Source organism: Papilio polytes, unplaced genomic scaffold, assembly GCF_000836215.1.
Source record: "Papilio polytes unplaced genomic scaffold, Ppol_1.0 DF823177.1, whole genome shotgun sequence".
Classification (NCBI taxonomy): domain Eukaryota; kingdom Metazoa; phylum Arthropoda; class Insecta; order Lepidoptera; family Papilionidae; genus Papilio; species Papilio polytes.
In genome coordinates this window covers 1,436,124-1,453,725 of record NW_013526027.1, presented here as the reverse complement: position 1 = coordinate 1,453,725, position 17,602 = coordinate 1,436,124, and the positions used below count along the sequence as shown (strand labels likewise).

The 17,602-nt window shown below is 31.5% G+C and overlaps 1 protein-coding gene across 1 annotated transcript; it reads left to right on the top strand.

Moving 5' to 3' along the window:
• The first annotated feature begins 6,894 nt into the window (after positions 1-6,894).
• Positions 6,895-7,788, top strand: LOC106105123. Its single transcript, XM_013285355.1, has 2 exons — positions 6,895-6,972; positions 7,273-7,788. Exon 2 carries the CDS (start codon positions 7,275-7,277, stop codon positions 7,581-7,583), a length of 309 nt encoding a protein of 102 aa, XP_013140809.1. The 5' UTR covers positions 6,895-6,972; positions 7,273-7,274; the 3' UTR covers positions 7,584-7,788.
• The last annotated feature ends 9,814 nt before the right edge of the window (positions 7,789-17,602 follow it).

Here is a 17,602-nt window from a genome sequence, read left to right as displayed (position 1 = left end):
TATATTTTCATTTAGTCTATTTCTAGGACTGCATTTACGTTTTGCATGTTATTCCCTGAATTTGCGGTTACTTGCTGCATCGGAATGAACTAGCCGCAAGTAATATCCGATCAATCTTGAGGCGGCAACACCTTCGCGCTTAGAGAAATATTAAATTATATATATATTACCTTTAAATTTATTTACTTTAGGAAGATATAAGGAAAAATCAGACATAACTAAGAGATAAATTTATTCGAAGACGTGAAGGAAAAGTTGTTAATAACTTTTAGATATCTAGCTAAAATAAGGCTTTCAGTGATGCAATTTATAATGTAATATGAACATAATATAAAATCGATTTTTAATTAGATATCAAACTTGTATAAATACTACATATGCAGGTTATACGTAGGATTATATCTGTTTGGAATGAAACTCGTCTTAAGTTACTTTAACACGGAATTACAACAACAACTTTGCATTCTAGAGAATTAAACCAAACCACAAAACATTTATAAATAACTATAATTAAAAGCACATCTAATGAGTCTACAATATTCTTATGAAAACAGGATGTATATGGTTTTCTATAATTGTGTGTTAATTATTTGTCAGACTTAATAATAAGGACATAACATGTGCGTAATACCATAAAATAAATAACAATTTAGATGTTCCAGTTAATAGAAATATATTCGACTGATATATTTAAGGTATCATATTATTTGTGGTTATTAACTGGCAGATAAGAATTATTGCCTTCAATTTTAATTATTTATTTCGAATTTCAGTACTCGATAACATCTTATTTTTATAGTGGGTACATTGGGGATATGCCAATGACGTGTGGTAAATTTCTGTGATAGTAAATTATATTAAAAAGATGAAGTATGTAATAATTAATAGCAATATTTTGTACTCTACACAAGATTAAATCAATCTGTATTTTTCAGAGTTTCGGATTAGATGATTGCACGTAAAATGCATGTCTCATTTTCACGTTCAGACTGTAACAAGAGTTCAAGTGAGAGCGCGGAACATGAGAAAGAGAGGCACGATTTACTTGTGACACTATCACGTTAAATTATCGTTCATAAACAACTAACATATGTATATCAAAAGAAATACAAAATAGCATGTGAAACATTTAACACCAGTAATCAAATTTCATGGTCACTTAACAAGGTCTTGAAATACAAAAGAAAATGCTTATCTAGGTTAACTAAGTGGTTAATGAAGAGGCCTAAAGCATTCGAGTGGCACTCTTGAATCTCACTTGAGCATGCGATAAGATGAATCGTCAATTTTTATTAACTTTATAATAAATCGTTTGATGTTAATATTTTTCATACTTAACTAATGTATCGTATGTAACAGAAAGGATGTTAGTTATGAATGTGCAGGGGTACATCGGTCGAGGTAGACTTAGAAAGAGATGGAGGGATTGCGTGAAAAATGACATGATCAAGAAGGGAATGATGACTGAAATGACGGATGACAGAGTTATTTGGAGGACGAAAATCCGGTGCGCGATACGGGAGTAGGATGAGGTAGGGAAGATAAAGACTTAAGTAATGCGTGTATTTGTCATAAAAATATGTCATCTCCTTCATGCGTTAATCCTGCACTATGAATGAGCTTGTATTCCAAATGGATCTATCAATTGCAATCACATCAGATATGCCTTTTAAAACGACTTTTTTTTTTAAATCTATCACATCTCTTCTTAGGCCAATGTCCTTCTATATTCACATTCATCTAAAGAGCCTCCCTCCTCCCAAGCCTTCTCTTCTTCTTTCTCTTTAGCTTAAATACATGCGGAAGTGGCAGGAGGGGACGCAGAAATGGAGGTACAGCTGTTCCAGAGACTCCAAAAATGTAAAATAGAAAAAAATTAATACTTCGAATAAGACCATACTATTGGTAGCTGAACTTCTAGCTAGATCTATCCTAGATCTTAGGCCGGCGACAAACATAAATGTAATAGAATACCTAGTACTCGAAAGTCAAATGTGTCTAATTTACAATGAGTAATTAACGGTGAATCAAATCATAAAAAAAAGTAAACACACTTTACAAAGGCAATGACGATAAACGTAGCAACTTGAACGTGGTTAACATGTAGAAACATATCGTTACGTCAGATGTTGGAAAGGACCGCGCGACTCTCCGCGTGACGTATCCACAATCGGCGGGGAAATACGTCGACGTAAGAAGAAATAGACTCGCCAACATACAAAAGTAGCACGAGTCTATACTATGTTACAGAACGTATACTAAGACGGTATTGGAAGTTATTTCCTACCGCTAATAATATAACTAATAATTATTCTAACTTGATGCAGAGTGACTAAAACTTAATATTGTAATAAGTCCTAAATTTAAATAAACATGAGTTTAGTACAATTGTTGAAATTTGATAATATGTAATAGAATAAAATTTAAAAATAATCAACATTCAGATCAAATGTCGGATAATCGATACTTAGGGATTTAATTTTTTGTAATCCATTAAAGAAAAAAAGTCCTATCTAACAGATTGAACATCTGTGGCAATTTACGCCGCGCCTCCTCAAAGCAGAAGAGTTTTGTATTTATAGTAACTCGACGCATTCGGAAACATAGTACCAGCGAATCTGTTCCAAAGCACAGACGTGTCTCGCAGACAGAGCCAGTCATAACATCGTTCAGTTGACTTATACATAAACAGAGGTAAATAAAATTTATCAATTAAAAATTTTAAACGATTAAAACCAAAAATGCTATCTTCATTTATGTGATCCTTACGACCTCTAAGTGTTTTAAAATATCGCATGAAAAATCTAATTTACGTTTTTAATTATGCTTTATAAATCCGTAGTTAATAGTCGCTTCCATTGCTATTCTGTAACCTGTATTTAACGTTTATTTACTGACATTATAAACAATCTTCTGCAATTATTTTTGCAAGATAACGAAGTTCGATATATAGATTTAATAAACTTGTTTTAGTGGTAAAGGTCATGGGCGTTATTATTTCTATTACATGAATGTACACGAGATAAAAGTGCCGACCATAGACATACCAATTTGTTTTTTCTTTATGAGTTCATCAACTTCCAAAAAAATATGTTTAACAGGAGCCAATTTAAACCACTCAACATTTTTACAGTAAGTAAAACAGTAATCTAATATTTGTTTTTATTACAGATGGCCGGTTTACAGTTCGTTCTACTTATTGTAGCAGTATTTATTGCAACCGAAGCTCAGAGACCATTTTACGCTGGTTCTCGGCCGATAGGCTATCCAGAAGTTGAAGGAAATGCGCTTGGAAATAGATTCGGTGAAGACGCTGATGCTCCGATCGAAGCGAGAGGTGATCGGAATTTGATCAATAGATTCAACAGTATGCCCATAGATAACCGACCTTTTTGGTACATTAATTGGCGTGCTTATGACAACTTGAGAAGAGGCCAACAGACGTGGCCGATTAGCCAGAATGGATTCATTCACAGGATTTAATTATTGAGTAAAAATGTGAAATCGCATTTATTATTTAATAAGTTATATTGTGTCTGAAAGTAAAGATCTCAAAAGGTACAGCCCAGTGATTGTTTACTTTTTGATAAAAATGTTATGGCATTTGTTTTGCACTTATTATTTTTACACCAATGAATTTTTGTAATTTGTTTTAAATAACTTAAAATAATGTTTTCACACCAAAATTAGGTATACATCTTACGATACTAACATTATAAGTTCATTATCCTTTTTGAAACTTTGTGTCTGTCTATTTAATATGATAAAGTTAAAATATTGTATTAAAAAGTATACTTTAAAATTTATTTAGATTTAGGAACGAAGCCAAAAAATATTTAATGTTCATTTCGATAATGTTTTAGATTTAAATTGTTATTGTACGAGTACTTTTATGCGAATAAACATAACTTTTTTATAACATTTTTTGTATTTTATCACCCTATTCATATATTAACAAAGGGTTAATAACAACTATAGAGTGGACATCACCCAAATAGGGTTGGCGACATCCAGGCGGCGGGCCGTAAAAATTAAGCCAAAACAAAAAGGTTTTTATAGAACCTTATGCGTCGATTCCACATGAGTGGGTTAAGACCAGGGAGATGATGATAGAGTGGACATTATGAATACTTTCCTTGTCATATTTTAAGCCTTATAACCAGAAGCACTATTTATGACAAAAATTCAAATAAGATTCAATCAAGTGGTAAAGTTTTGTGAAGTCCTGTCTATTTATATCCGTTAAATGTCTCTTTCTACACTATTCGTTCCTGGCTGTCGGTCAGTGACACTTTGGATTCAAATTGCTCTTCATTGTTGTGCACAAAGGCAGATAATAAAAATAAAATGACGTCATTGACCACAACACCACAGTTCTATAGCCAACATTTTCAATAACATTGCGATAAAACTTTATTGTTGTATAGGATCTCATTAATGTATTAAGAACAAGCAATAAATAATTTACAGTTGTTTGCTAGTAATTATTTGTTCAATAATAATAAATCAATTTGACATATCAGGGATCTTGTTCGATTTAAACAAGACGACATAGTAGTTTTTTTATGAGTCTAAGGGCCTGTCCCACCAATTTGTAAACTGATAACAATCCGAAGTGTAAAATATGTTATGGAAATATCGGATTTTGTTACTTTATCTGACAGTGACGTCACTTTTAAGCTCCCTGAGTGTTATCAGCCAGTGGTGGGACAGGACTTTAGTTTAATTTTAAACTTCTGAGTAGGGTCTTATATTTACTTGCTACCGTTTCTGCAACAACTTTGGTTATTGTTTAGGTTTGTATGCAAGTGTGATAAATAGTTTAATTAAACAAAATATTAAACTATTAGCATTATCAGAATAAGTAGTTCAATTAATGTATAGAGTTATATTATTACAAAAAAAATCTTACTGACATTATAAATGAAAATATTTAGATGGATGGATGTTTGTTAGAGTTTGCCGCCTATACTGCTCAACGGATCTAGTTCAAATGAGGCCAAAAGCTGGTACAAGAATAAATTAAATATTGGTAGTAGTGGTAGTAGTAGATTAAAAGAAGTACACAATTTTCGGGTATATTTATTAACCAGTTATCGTTTTGCCAAGTAAGAAAAAAAATACATCATAACGAAACCAATATACGAGTATGAGTTGAAATTGTAGCATCTTTTTGTGCTATAGCTGTGGTATCATTGACGCATAAAAAAGAAACAGCCAATTATGAATAATGATTTTGAAACAACAGTTAAGCTAATCGGACTTAGTCTGCACCTAAACAAAACAAGGAGTAGCAAAAAAATGAGAATAGACAATGGTTTTTTGGATATGGACATGATTTATTTTCAAAATGATTTTCTACAATTTGGCCATCTACACATTGAAATTTGAGTAAGTCAAGTATTATGTCTACTGCTAACATTACTTCTAGTTTTAACGTAATAAAAACAATTATGGGATCGATCGTAAATATCATTTATTAACTGCGACTGAAAACAAATCTCACTTGAAAAATAACTTGCTGGATTTTGATACATTTAAAAAAGAAACAGTTTGACTATCGTCAAAATCAAATGTTAAATGCCATTCCAACTTCTATAAGACCCCTGTAAAATATCTATTTGACAAAAAAAGCGTTTGATGTCAAAGTTCTTAACAATCGTAAAAACCTAGAAGGGAATCGATATTTCTATTTTGTCTTCGCTAAAAATGTATCATCTTGACTGCAAATGTATGTGACTCATATTCTTTAATGTTCTTCTTATGACGCATGTCACGATAACAAAATGCCATGCAATGCTGGACGAAGGTCTCCTTCCCTATGACGTAAGCAGAAAACCTCCAATGGTTTCGTATGTTAATACAAATAAAATAACATTTAACTAAAGTTGAAAGAAAAACCATCTTAGGAACTATCACCTGGTATTACAAAAAGGCGTGGGCGACGTCCTACCCTCCCGTAGAGCACATACGATTTTGTCACATCGATGGAAAGTAATCTTCTTGTATTTAGCGCTTTGATAAACATATATTTGCTAGGTTACAGGAAGTGAGGTGCGTCCACATAAGTGTCAGCTTTCCAAGAGGGACGGGAGATGGATTACTGAACTACAATATAGAACTACGTATAGAATGAATTGACATAGGCTTTGAACTTGTCAATTCGACCTAAGATTGCAGAGGAATGAGTTTAAAGTTTATACTTTATTTTCATTATTAAATTACCCTTAGTTATATCCTAATTTAGTGTAAGTAAGTTACTACACAATCTATTTATGCAATAAAATATGTTAACCTTTTTAAAGCTTGACATGAATACGTAAAATCGGGTAGAAACTCCCCTAACTAAAAATGACTAATCGAAATATTTGGAAAATAAAAAACCGCCTGAGGTGGGTCTAGAATTTTAACAACAAATGCAAGCCTTTAAGCGAGCTTTACGTGCAACTTCTTACGTCACTAACCGGAACGATGATTCCCGCGGAAGGTTATCCTCTCGCGAGTGGGATTTTACGTCGCAATAACAATCTACTAGAGTGGACTTTTTATGAAATGTTATTAGGTCAATGCGATAAAGTTAGTAGTTAGTTGTAGAAATTATAAATATAACAGATAATAAATGAACCTTATTATCATTTTATTCGTTATAATCAAAATACTTGTATCACTTTTTAGTTGTAGCATATTTTTATAACATATTTTCCTTATTTAATTTCAAACAGTTTGTAATTTTAGGTTCTAACTAGTCCAAATCGATGTAATAATATACAAGAAAAGTCACTTAATTTTTATAATAATTTCGTGGCATGTCTGTGGTTCCTTAGGTCTATGTCACTACGTTGTACCTTCAGGTGAGGAGTGCCGGATATTTGTATTTATAGTAACACCGTGCATTCAGGCTCACACAACTTGAAGGCAGTCCGTTAACAACAGACGTCCATTAGTAACAACTGATTTATACTTCGAATACAGGTAAATATTTATGTTTTAGCTAGACGGTTATTCTCGCCATTTAAAATCTATTAGAAACAATACTGCAAGGTACAATGTAGTTTAGTGATTTTATTTGTGATATCCAGTTATAAAAATAAGATGACAATCGAAGACTTATTCAAGCTACAGTTAAATTTGACTGATTGTATTCATGAGACATGTTGGGGAAGAATACAAATCTTAACTGTTTAAAATCGATCTTGCCAATTAAGATGTCGAGGTTTACTGTCACAGGGTAAAAAGAACACCAAACATCTAAAGCCTATATTTATATTTCAGACATGCATTCCATCAAGATCTTCGTACTCCTTGGTGTCATCATCGCAAGTGAAGCTCAAAGGCCATTTTACGCTGGTTCCAGACCAATCGGATATCCCGAAACAGAAACTAACAGTCTTCTCCTCAATCGTTTTGGAGAAAATGAGGGTCCAATAGAAGCTAGGGGTGATGGAAATCTGGTAAATAGGCTGAATCAAATGCCGTTGGATAAGAGACCATTCTGGTTCATCAACGCTCAAGCTTACGACGAATTAAGAAAGAACCCTCAAACTTACCCAGTGGCCCAGAATTCGTTTAGTAACAAAAATTGAAAAACGTTGGACACTTGGTTTGACGAAATTCAATGAAACAATGAAAAGGCGGAGTACAATTAAAGATTGACAAGTGTTATTTTTCAGCATTGTAGATGTTTATGAGTATTATTAAAATGTGATATAAATACCAGTAATAGTGGATTTTTAATCAGTTATTGTTTGGAAATAAGATTTATTAATAAATGATTTATATTTTTTTAAACTTGCATTTAATTATTTCATTACAAAAGCACGCATATACTAGTTTACATACAAATTGGAAATACGCCAAATAACTTAGAAGATATCTAAGTTATTATATTAGCTTAAGAGAGCTTACCATAAAAATTGAATCAGACTTTTGAGCAATTTGACGCTTTTAAAATACTTTCCTTGCTAACGATTTGAAACTTGAAACATTTTCGACTTCCTACACGGTTCGCTTTTGTAAAATCCAGCTCAGTAGTTAACGAAGCGAAGTAAAGGCTATTTCTCAATTCACCTCAGTTACCAGAGTTCTACAAATTCTTCATGCAAATGTTATGAAACTCTTTGAAATTCAAACGTGAATATGCATTCAAATAATGTTAATTATTTCTATTATAATTTAATTCCTTTTAGTTAAAAGTAGTGCATATTAATATGATAGATCGACATATAACGAAGTAATAACCATCATCATTAGCCTTCGTCTTCCCACTACTAAATATAGGCCTTCTTTAGCCTTCCATTACTTACCACAGAATGCGGTCTTCCGCCTTCCGTCCCTAACAAGTGTTAACTAAGTAACCACTTAAGATTGTTTTTCCAGTACCTTTAAAAAGTAATAAATTTTAATTATCCAAAGATTAAAGACCTCCAATTTAATCTTTTCAAGTTACTTTAAGTTAAAACCTATGGGGATATGACAGGCCTAATCATATCATATAAATATTATAAATGCGAAAGTATAGAGGGATGGATGGATGTTTGGTAGAATTTTTAGCCTAAACGGCTTAATGGATTTCGATTAAATTTGGCTTAAATGTAGAGGATAGTCTGGAAGAACACATAGGCTACTCAGTTTTGTTTTTGTTAAATACCGCGCGGACGGAGTCGCGGGCTAAAGCTAGTCTGATTTATAAATTAACGCAATGAAGTTAGCGATTTGTCAACAATAATAAATCAAACGAGTTTACAAGATTTTTCTTAGTAGAAAATTCAATGTGACGTGTTAAAAGCACTTCCAAAAATAATCTCTTCTAAGTGGTTTTAGCTTAAATCTCAGACTCAATTCCGTAAGAGATGTTCATGTCCGACTACTTGAGTTAATAATAAAAATATAAGTACAAACAATTTATATTGATAAATTCGAAAGATAAGAATAACATTAGTAACCAACTTTGATAAAATTTGAAGTTTTTTTAGAAGCTAAAATAAGAAGTTACTAATTAAGGAGAAACAGCTGAGATGAAACACAATATGTGGATCGAATACGAAATAAATCTGAATGATAATAAACGTTTGGGGATTCATTTTTCTACATTTCGGTAAAAAATGTTTACAATGCAATTACGACCAAAATTAGTCATTACAACATACGTACAGTCAGCGCCTTCAGCGGTGTTACACTTACAGAAAAATTGTTTTATTCTTTGCAACCGAAATCATAACCGTTAAGAGATAGGATCAATAATAGCAGTTATATGTACAGTTTGCTGTACGGTATGCAATACTAAGTAGGCGTATTAAATTTACGATATGGATTGTATTGTGATTAATACTGAAAATAATCTAAAATAATTCATTTCCTAAACGCCGCTCGGACAGGTGTTAAATCTTTAATAGTATTGTCAGTTTCAGCGTTGTTGCATTTTAAATGTCGTTTCAGTACTCAGCCGATAAACCTTTTTTCGTATTATTAAATAGTAATAATTACGAATTGTGGTCAAAGAATAATCATAAAGACATTCTGATGCAGCTCACGCTTTCGTTAGCATCATGAAATTTATATCACGAGCGAATTGCGACTAAACCGCAATTGATTATGATTCAGCACGTAAATGTATAATCTTTGTTATAAAATGTTTGTCTCACAACACCTGCTTTAACAATTTTATTTCAAAGGAATTTAAAATATATTTCACTAGAATTTTCTATTCGAAGTCCAGTCGTATACATTTTCTTAGATATATTAACAATGGAAAAAGTAAATCTGGTACATTGTTAATGCAAATAAAGCTTTATTACGCTAAAATAACCATTATATCATAAGCGATCCCAAATATAATGTACAGGGATAACTAATAGTAGATGTCAGTGTATTATAAATAAACTTAATTAAAAAATCACTTGGGTTTTTCCTCTTTTATTACGATTAAATGTTTATAATCCTATAAAAGCGTAATAACCTTAAGTGATATGATAAATAACGTAATTGTTGAAACACTTTATTTACTTTTTTAGAAGGATACCCAGTAGCAAACATATTAATGAACAAGACGTTTAACAGTGACAATGGCCCTTTTCTAAATTCTTTTATTAATTGTTGTTTTTTTCGATGTTAAAGGCTGACGACTGACTGACTGACATAGTCGTGGGAGTTGCGCAGCTGTTCTAGTGGAAAAGGGTATAAAAGTTTAATGTTTCTCTGACTCAAGTCATAAATTTAATTAATGACTTGTCAGAGTACTTTGTACGATTTTATACAAAGGTCACAATTAGCGATATGGACAAACTAGAGCTTCTTACGCGTAAAATATCACGGAACGTTATTATTTTAATAATTTGTGCCAAGCCTTTCAACGTCCAGTCTTGAAGATATTTCAATAAACAGTCATTACAGACTTGGGTTTTCCCGCATACTGTCAATTATAACAAGTCATAAGCCATTCTTTCCTGTTGGTTGTTGTTTTATAAAATAGTGAATCAATAAGAACAATAAAAGGACAAATTACTAGACATAATGGCAGACACTAGTATTGTGTTTCAGTAAAGATTTATTTAAGAAAAATTTATAAAATAACACTGCTAATGTTATGGAACCCTATTTTCAAACTTTCCACATAAGAGTGGTGTCGTTTTAACTATGGGTTGGTATTATTTGTATCTGTTTTTTCAAACTAAATTTAAGGGACAACAATATATTATGCCAATACAACTAGCTGAAGCGCCAATAGCTTAATGATTTGGGGTACAAGTTGTGTGTTCGAATCCCGGAATTCGACTTTTTTGTGAACCATATTCTGACACAATACTTTTTAAGGAATATTAGTAGATTAACAAAAATCCACTGACATTTTAAAAAAAAGTGTCACTAGTCGAAAACCACCGTAAAATAAATAAGTTTTTATTGATAAACAAAAGGTAACTAGTTATCTTAACAAGACTGCCTTCGATAAATATGAGTATATTCTTATTGCAGGTATATAGCATGAGGAAAACATACTCAGGAGCTGACCTTTCGTAACTGATCGAACTGGTGGTTATAAATATGGTATAATATCAAGATTATCAGAACTTACATAACAGAAAATTGAAATCTATAAAATCGGTTGTAAGGGAGCCATATGAGGATGTTTTGAACAACCTTTCAGAATTTATCTTGAAGAAATATCTGAAAATCATACTAATATTATCAATGCGGAAGTTTAGATGTATGGATGGATGTTTGTTACAGTTTGTAGCCTAAACGGCTGAACGGATTTCGATGAAATTTGGTATGTCTATACTACATCTGTTGGTGATAGTCTGGAAGAACACATAGGCTACTCACTTTTGGTCTTTTTAATTTCGGGTCGCAAAAGCTAGTCGTTGAATAAAGCGAATGACATCTGTTGAATGTATGTACAGTCGCGAAAATCCGCAGTGTTCTACTTACACATAAGATTCCTTGTTCCTTCCAACTTTACAAACTGCGCTTCTATCAATAGTAAATTAGGTAGCAGTGAGTTGCGCAAAGGACGGCATAATAGAAAAAACAATTAGCTGTAAAATAAATGACCTTTTTTGTCCGAATACATTTAAACGCTGTGTCCTATTAGCGGTTAGTGTTCCTCGTCAGAAAATGGTCAAAAGATTATTATAGCACTGCAAGATTTCCTGACTGTACAAAATGTTAAAGTTTATATCAAAATAGCGGCGACATCTATTACCTGTTTGGCATACTTAATCACGTCTTGTCTTTATCTACTAAAAAATAAACTTCTATGGCCAACCTCAAGCGTGTTTCATTACAAAACACATAACATTAATTTACCAGAAAATATACATATGTCATATGAAAAAAATGTATCGTTACCCGCATAAGCAACGGAACGGAATGTAAAATAAGAATACAATGATTACAAGTAAGTCATCGATTTAAAAAAACCTTTGATGCTTAATTCCCCGGCTGAGAGGTGATTTTTTCGTAGGTTTTAAGCATATACTCATGTATACGGGTTTTTATGTATGTCAAGTTCATTGTCCGTCTGTAGAGTATATGGCCGTACATAGAAGTCAGGAAGGTAACCAAAATTTTCTTAATTAACCAAGTAAATACCAAGTATTTTTTTAAATTATGAATATGAAGTAAAAATTTAAAACATTATAATTTTTTCCCAACCAAGCAACGCGACCTTTTCTTCGATTAATTTTTATGGACTTTGAGCGTAAAAATTATGTAGATTATTCATGAAAGCATTTCAACTTTGTCGTATCGCAATATGTGCTTAAGTTAAAAATACAGAATTAAAACATGTGTTAATTAAAATTTGTTATGCGACGGATAATCTATAAAAATTGCAAACATCGTCAATACTCGGGACTTATGCAGAATACATCGCCGCCGAGAATACTCAAAACTCACTGACCATTATATTAAAAAAAAACTTATTAAAATAATTTAATCAGTTAAGTGTCCAAATAATAAGCTACCTGAGATTTACTGAATTTATAAAGTTTAAACAATTCTCCCAGGTTTTGCTTAGATGCTATAAATATTAACGACAGAGTTGGTCCCTAGATCTGCATAGATTTAAGTTTGTTGATGATGAAGTAGCTAACTTTATAACTAAATATCTTGAGACTCCGACACTTATGATAGGTAGTTTCCATAGAGACTTCATTATTTTAGATTAAAAATATCAAAAAGAGAATTCTAGAACGTAAAAGATAGGTTACATACCTAAAGTAGAGAGCAATTAAAGCAAATCGCGATTGTAACTGAAAACCTTTTCTTTTACCCAGAGAACAACTCTATAAATATCATCAAAGGTATTCAAATAGTAGAACAAAAGCATTAAATCCAAGCCTTTGTATAACTAAAGAAATAAAACTTAAATATTATAAGAACGTTGAAATGAATTCTATTTCAAACGAGAAGTAAATCACATAAGGAAAATCCAATAAAGCTCTAAAATTCTACCATTAGCTTTAAAAGGGAAAATACACTTAGAGCTAGTTCTGACTGACGAGCGCTTTCGCTCTTTATAATAAACTAATTTTAAAAAAGAAACCGCAATTTTAAACGACTTACATTAAAATGTATTCTACTTTTGTAAATATTTGGGACTCTACTGATTTCCAAAAAACACCTAATGAAGAAACTTTAAGAATTTTGTTTCAGTTACGTAAACAAATTAACTACAAGTTATGTCTACCTTTGATAGACAAATAATAACAATGAAAAATAATTGAATATGTACATAGAAAAAGAAAAAAATTATCATCGGCCACTTCTTTGATTACAACTGGCCAGTACACTCATCTGAACCGAAGAGGTTATATAGCATTACAAATGTAATATGAAATAAAAAAGTTTATTAGGATCAGTGTTATTCATCAAGGAGTTATACTTTTGTAGTTATTACTCGTACTTTTAATAAATTAAAACAAATATTTCAAACAAACTGGATGACATTTCAAAAAATCATAGCAGGCGATGTGTCGTAGTTTAATGTGCCCTCTGTATTCATGGACGCAATAATTGATATGGACATATTTGATTTGCTCGTTAAACCGAAAAAACACACAACTACAATGACATTAAAAGCACGCATTTTAATATCAAAATTATTTATTTATTAAATACCAAATATTTTTAAGCGCTGTAAAAACTCTATTCGAAAAAAGTACCGTATAAAAGGATTTTAAATGTGGCGTAAAAAGAAATTGGCCATTAAGGCCATTTCTATAATGTGGCGTTATTGCCAGCTCGCAAAGGGTTGTCACTTCTAAAGCGTTTTTATGGTTTATACTATCGTTTTGTACACTTTTAGAAAGATGTAATAAAATACCTAGAGTCCCCTCAATATTGGCGTAAAAACTTCGCTATTCTAGGATTATCGCTTTTAAACTATAGGATAATATGTCAAATTTGTAATTTTAGTTCAAATAAATTATTATTTTTATAAAGGTTGATGAACCAGCAAATACTTCTTAAAAACATTTTATCTGTTTTTTTTTTTGCCAGAATCACCTTGAATTAATCTGTTATCTAGTGTACAGAATAAAGATTAATCTGGATGGCTACAAAGGTAGAAGAATTCCGAAAAAAGTATAGATGGACTGTGTGAAAGAGGATATGCTTAAGGAGGGTGTGAATTCAGATATGACGGCTGATAGAGATGTATAGAAGAGCAGTACATACTGTGCCGACCCTCCGTAGGAATAAGGGCAAGTTGATGATGATCTAGTATTGTTAGACTTAGATCTAATTATTAAATTTGTTAAAATCAGTTTAGATACTAGTACGAATTTCTGAAAACCCTTACACTAAATTACAAGAAGTTTTGAATTGTTTAGGTCCTTTGGTTGTCAACACCAAGATTCGTGTCGTAGGAATCTATGAATAAATGAAACAATCGATTCAAAGAGGGAGGATAATATCGCGTGTTAGAGTTAACTAACAAAACAAACAAGTCGACAAAACTTAATTAATCCGTTTCACCAAACAGTGACTGTTCAAACTCTAAGTAATATGGATACAAATATAGATGCTCCCAAAAGATAGTATGCGGCAATCCGTATAGGTAAAAAATTACAATTAATTGAGACAATATGGAATGTCTTTGGTAAAATATAAAATACAAGCTGTTGCTCGCGACTTCGCCCGTGTGAATTTAAAAAATGTAAAAAAAATATGGTCTATGTTACTCACACATAAATTACCTTTCAAATGGTAAACGAATTTTTGAAATCTACCCAGCAGTTTTTACGTGAATCGAATACATACAAAAATACAACTGTTTCCTTATAATATTAGTATAGATACAGATTGAGGACCTAAATGTATTTAAGCTATTTAACAAAATGACATGTTCGTTGATAAACGCTGGTATCTATAATAAAACAAAAAATAAACACACTTCAGTGATAAAATTGTGCAAAACAGAGTTTTCAACATAACTTACAAATATTACTGTCCCGTGTAAATGTTGTGTGTCATTACAGAAAGCTGTTCCTGACACAAGACATAGTGCTCTTCACGTCACTGTTCGCAGAACAGCTGCCTAACGCACGTAGAGACTGTAATATTTTTATTGTTCGTTTATCAATTGGCTATACGAGTACTTATATTGTTACCAGTCGGTCAAATTTGACCATCTTACTTGATATTACAAATGCAAAGTTTAGATGCATTAAATTTGGTATATCTGTACAACATCTGTAGATTATAGCCTGGAAGAATATATAAGCTACTTGCTTTGTTTTTTTTTTTTAATTCACGAGGAAAGTTACGCGGGCGAAAGCTAGTATAACATAAGTAAAGTTTTTTTTTCTGATTAAAAAGTTTTAGTCTATAATAAGCCACTATCGATAACAATTTTTTAATGCAGAATTTAGTTTATTGCAACCGCATTGTGGTCTGGCTGGTCACATTTCTTTGAATTCTCGATGGCATCGCAATTTTAATTTTTCCAAGGATATTTTTGTTTGCAAAAAAGCAAATTTTCCTCATCAAGGTGGAGGTAAAATTATCTCAGGGGAATGGTTGCTTTCGTATTTAAATATTAAGAATTTTCTTTAATTAAAGTTACGTTTATTAAAACTGTGTAAAAAATACTTGCTAAATATTTTTCGATAGATAAACCAGATTATTGTCGATTTTGATGGGATGCAAAGGCGTGTTTTTAAGTAACATATACAAGGAAAAATCGAAATAAAGGGTAATGTCGGTTGTTTTATAATTTTATTTGATGGAATAATTTGTATTATCTAATATCAATAAACAAATCAATTTCTATCGCCTAACAAAGTTAGTGGAGATAACAAACTTGTCACAACTTAAATCAGATTTAGACCATAGTCTACAAATTCAAATTACGGTGGTAGATTGTTTATCAGAATTTATTTTCATATTATTTTTACGATAATAAATAATATTGAGTACATAATGGATTCTATGAGGAACATATTGACACAAATTAGAGCCTTAACTAAAAGTTTACATATTGTTATTACTAAATTATTGCTATTTTAACACAACAGGAGCTAATAGAAAAAAATATTGAAAAACGATAACAATGAAGAAATGTAAATAAGATATGGAATAGAAATGCGTAGCGTAAAAAATCGTTAAGTAGTTTTAATAATCATTGTCTATAATTTAGACCACCACATATATGAAGAAGCCATTTGCCAAACTTTTTTGTATTATTTCAACGTTCGTGTTTTGTTTTATAATGATTTCTCATTACTAAAAACTTCAGGGTAAGCATGTCTCATTAAGTTGATATGTCACGTGCCTATTTTTAGGCTCAGTTGGAAAACTAGGGTCGGAAAGTAATGTTACAAACCAGGTGTTTGTTATATTTTGCTATTACTTAAAACGGTATAAATTAATTCAAACATTTATAAGCAAAATAGTTAGGTTCCAAGTTAAATTACGTAAAGTTAAAGTAAATGCTTTTGATTTTAATGATTTGTAACCAAATCAAAATTTTCTTTGACTTACCCTTCCCATTTTTTTTCAATAAAGTAATCTTGGGAAGGATAAGTGAATTTAGTAGGGATGGGGATGTATATGAATTAAAGGTAAACAACAGAAAATGGTTGCAGATGTCTATAAAAATTGCAAAGAATTTTCTATTGCACGAATATAAAACAAATACCTACATTCGGAATCGTCAATTCGATGAATAATGTATGAATTTCGCTTCCAGATTTCGTTTGTATCATCGGCTTGTTATATCAATTTGCTTAGGTTTATGTTAAAAGAAATCTATTGCCAAATATTATACTAATGTTATTTACTCTACAAGAAAACTTTCTTTAGTTTAATGACTTAAGTTTTATTGCGTTCTTTCAATGACAGTGTAGCTTTCTAATGGGGAAAGAATTTTTAAAATCGTTTCAGTAGTTTAGGAACCTACTGGAAACAAACAATCAAATATTTCCTCTTTATAATTAGTATTGATGATTAAATGGAATTGTATTTAAATTAATTAAAGATAAATTTAAAATACATTGAGAAAAACGCTATTCGCTTCAACAGAAGGCAACACAATTTGCCTCTCAAATGAGATTTACGCCATAGTCTTTATTATCATGGAAGCATCTATTTAAAATTCCATCAATGTCCTGAGTGGGGACAGAATTTGAGGGAATAATGTAAAAATGTAAAGGTTCATTCAGCTAATGTAAAGGCTTACGCTTAACAAAAAGGGGTTGAAATGATTTTGAATTACTGTAGAGGTTCGTCTATCTTACTAATATAAATGCGAAAGTTTACATGGACGGATTTGTGTTTGTTACAGTTTATAGCCTAAACTACGGAATAAACCTTAAAGAAATTTAGTACAGATGTAGATGGTAGCCTGGAACACATAGGCTACATTCTTTTGTTTTTTTTTTTAAATTCCACGCGGTCGGAGTCGCGTGCTAAAGCTATTTCTAAATATTTTAAAGAGGAAAGATTTGCATTTTTGTATTTATTGAGATAATTTGAATTACTGGACCGATTTCAGAAAGTCTTTAACATTTAAATAGCGTTATCAGTGAGTAACATAGGCTATACTTTTTATTGTGCTTTAATTTCACGCGGGCGAAGTCGCAAACAACAGCTAGTCAGTTAT

Bases quoted from the DNA above. Each gene is read 5' to 3' on its own strand.
- LOC106105123 (XM_013285355.1), top strand. From the start codon at position 7,275: ATGCATTCCATCAAGATCTTCGTACTCCTTGGTGTCATCATCGCAAGT.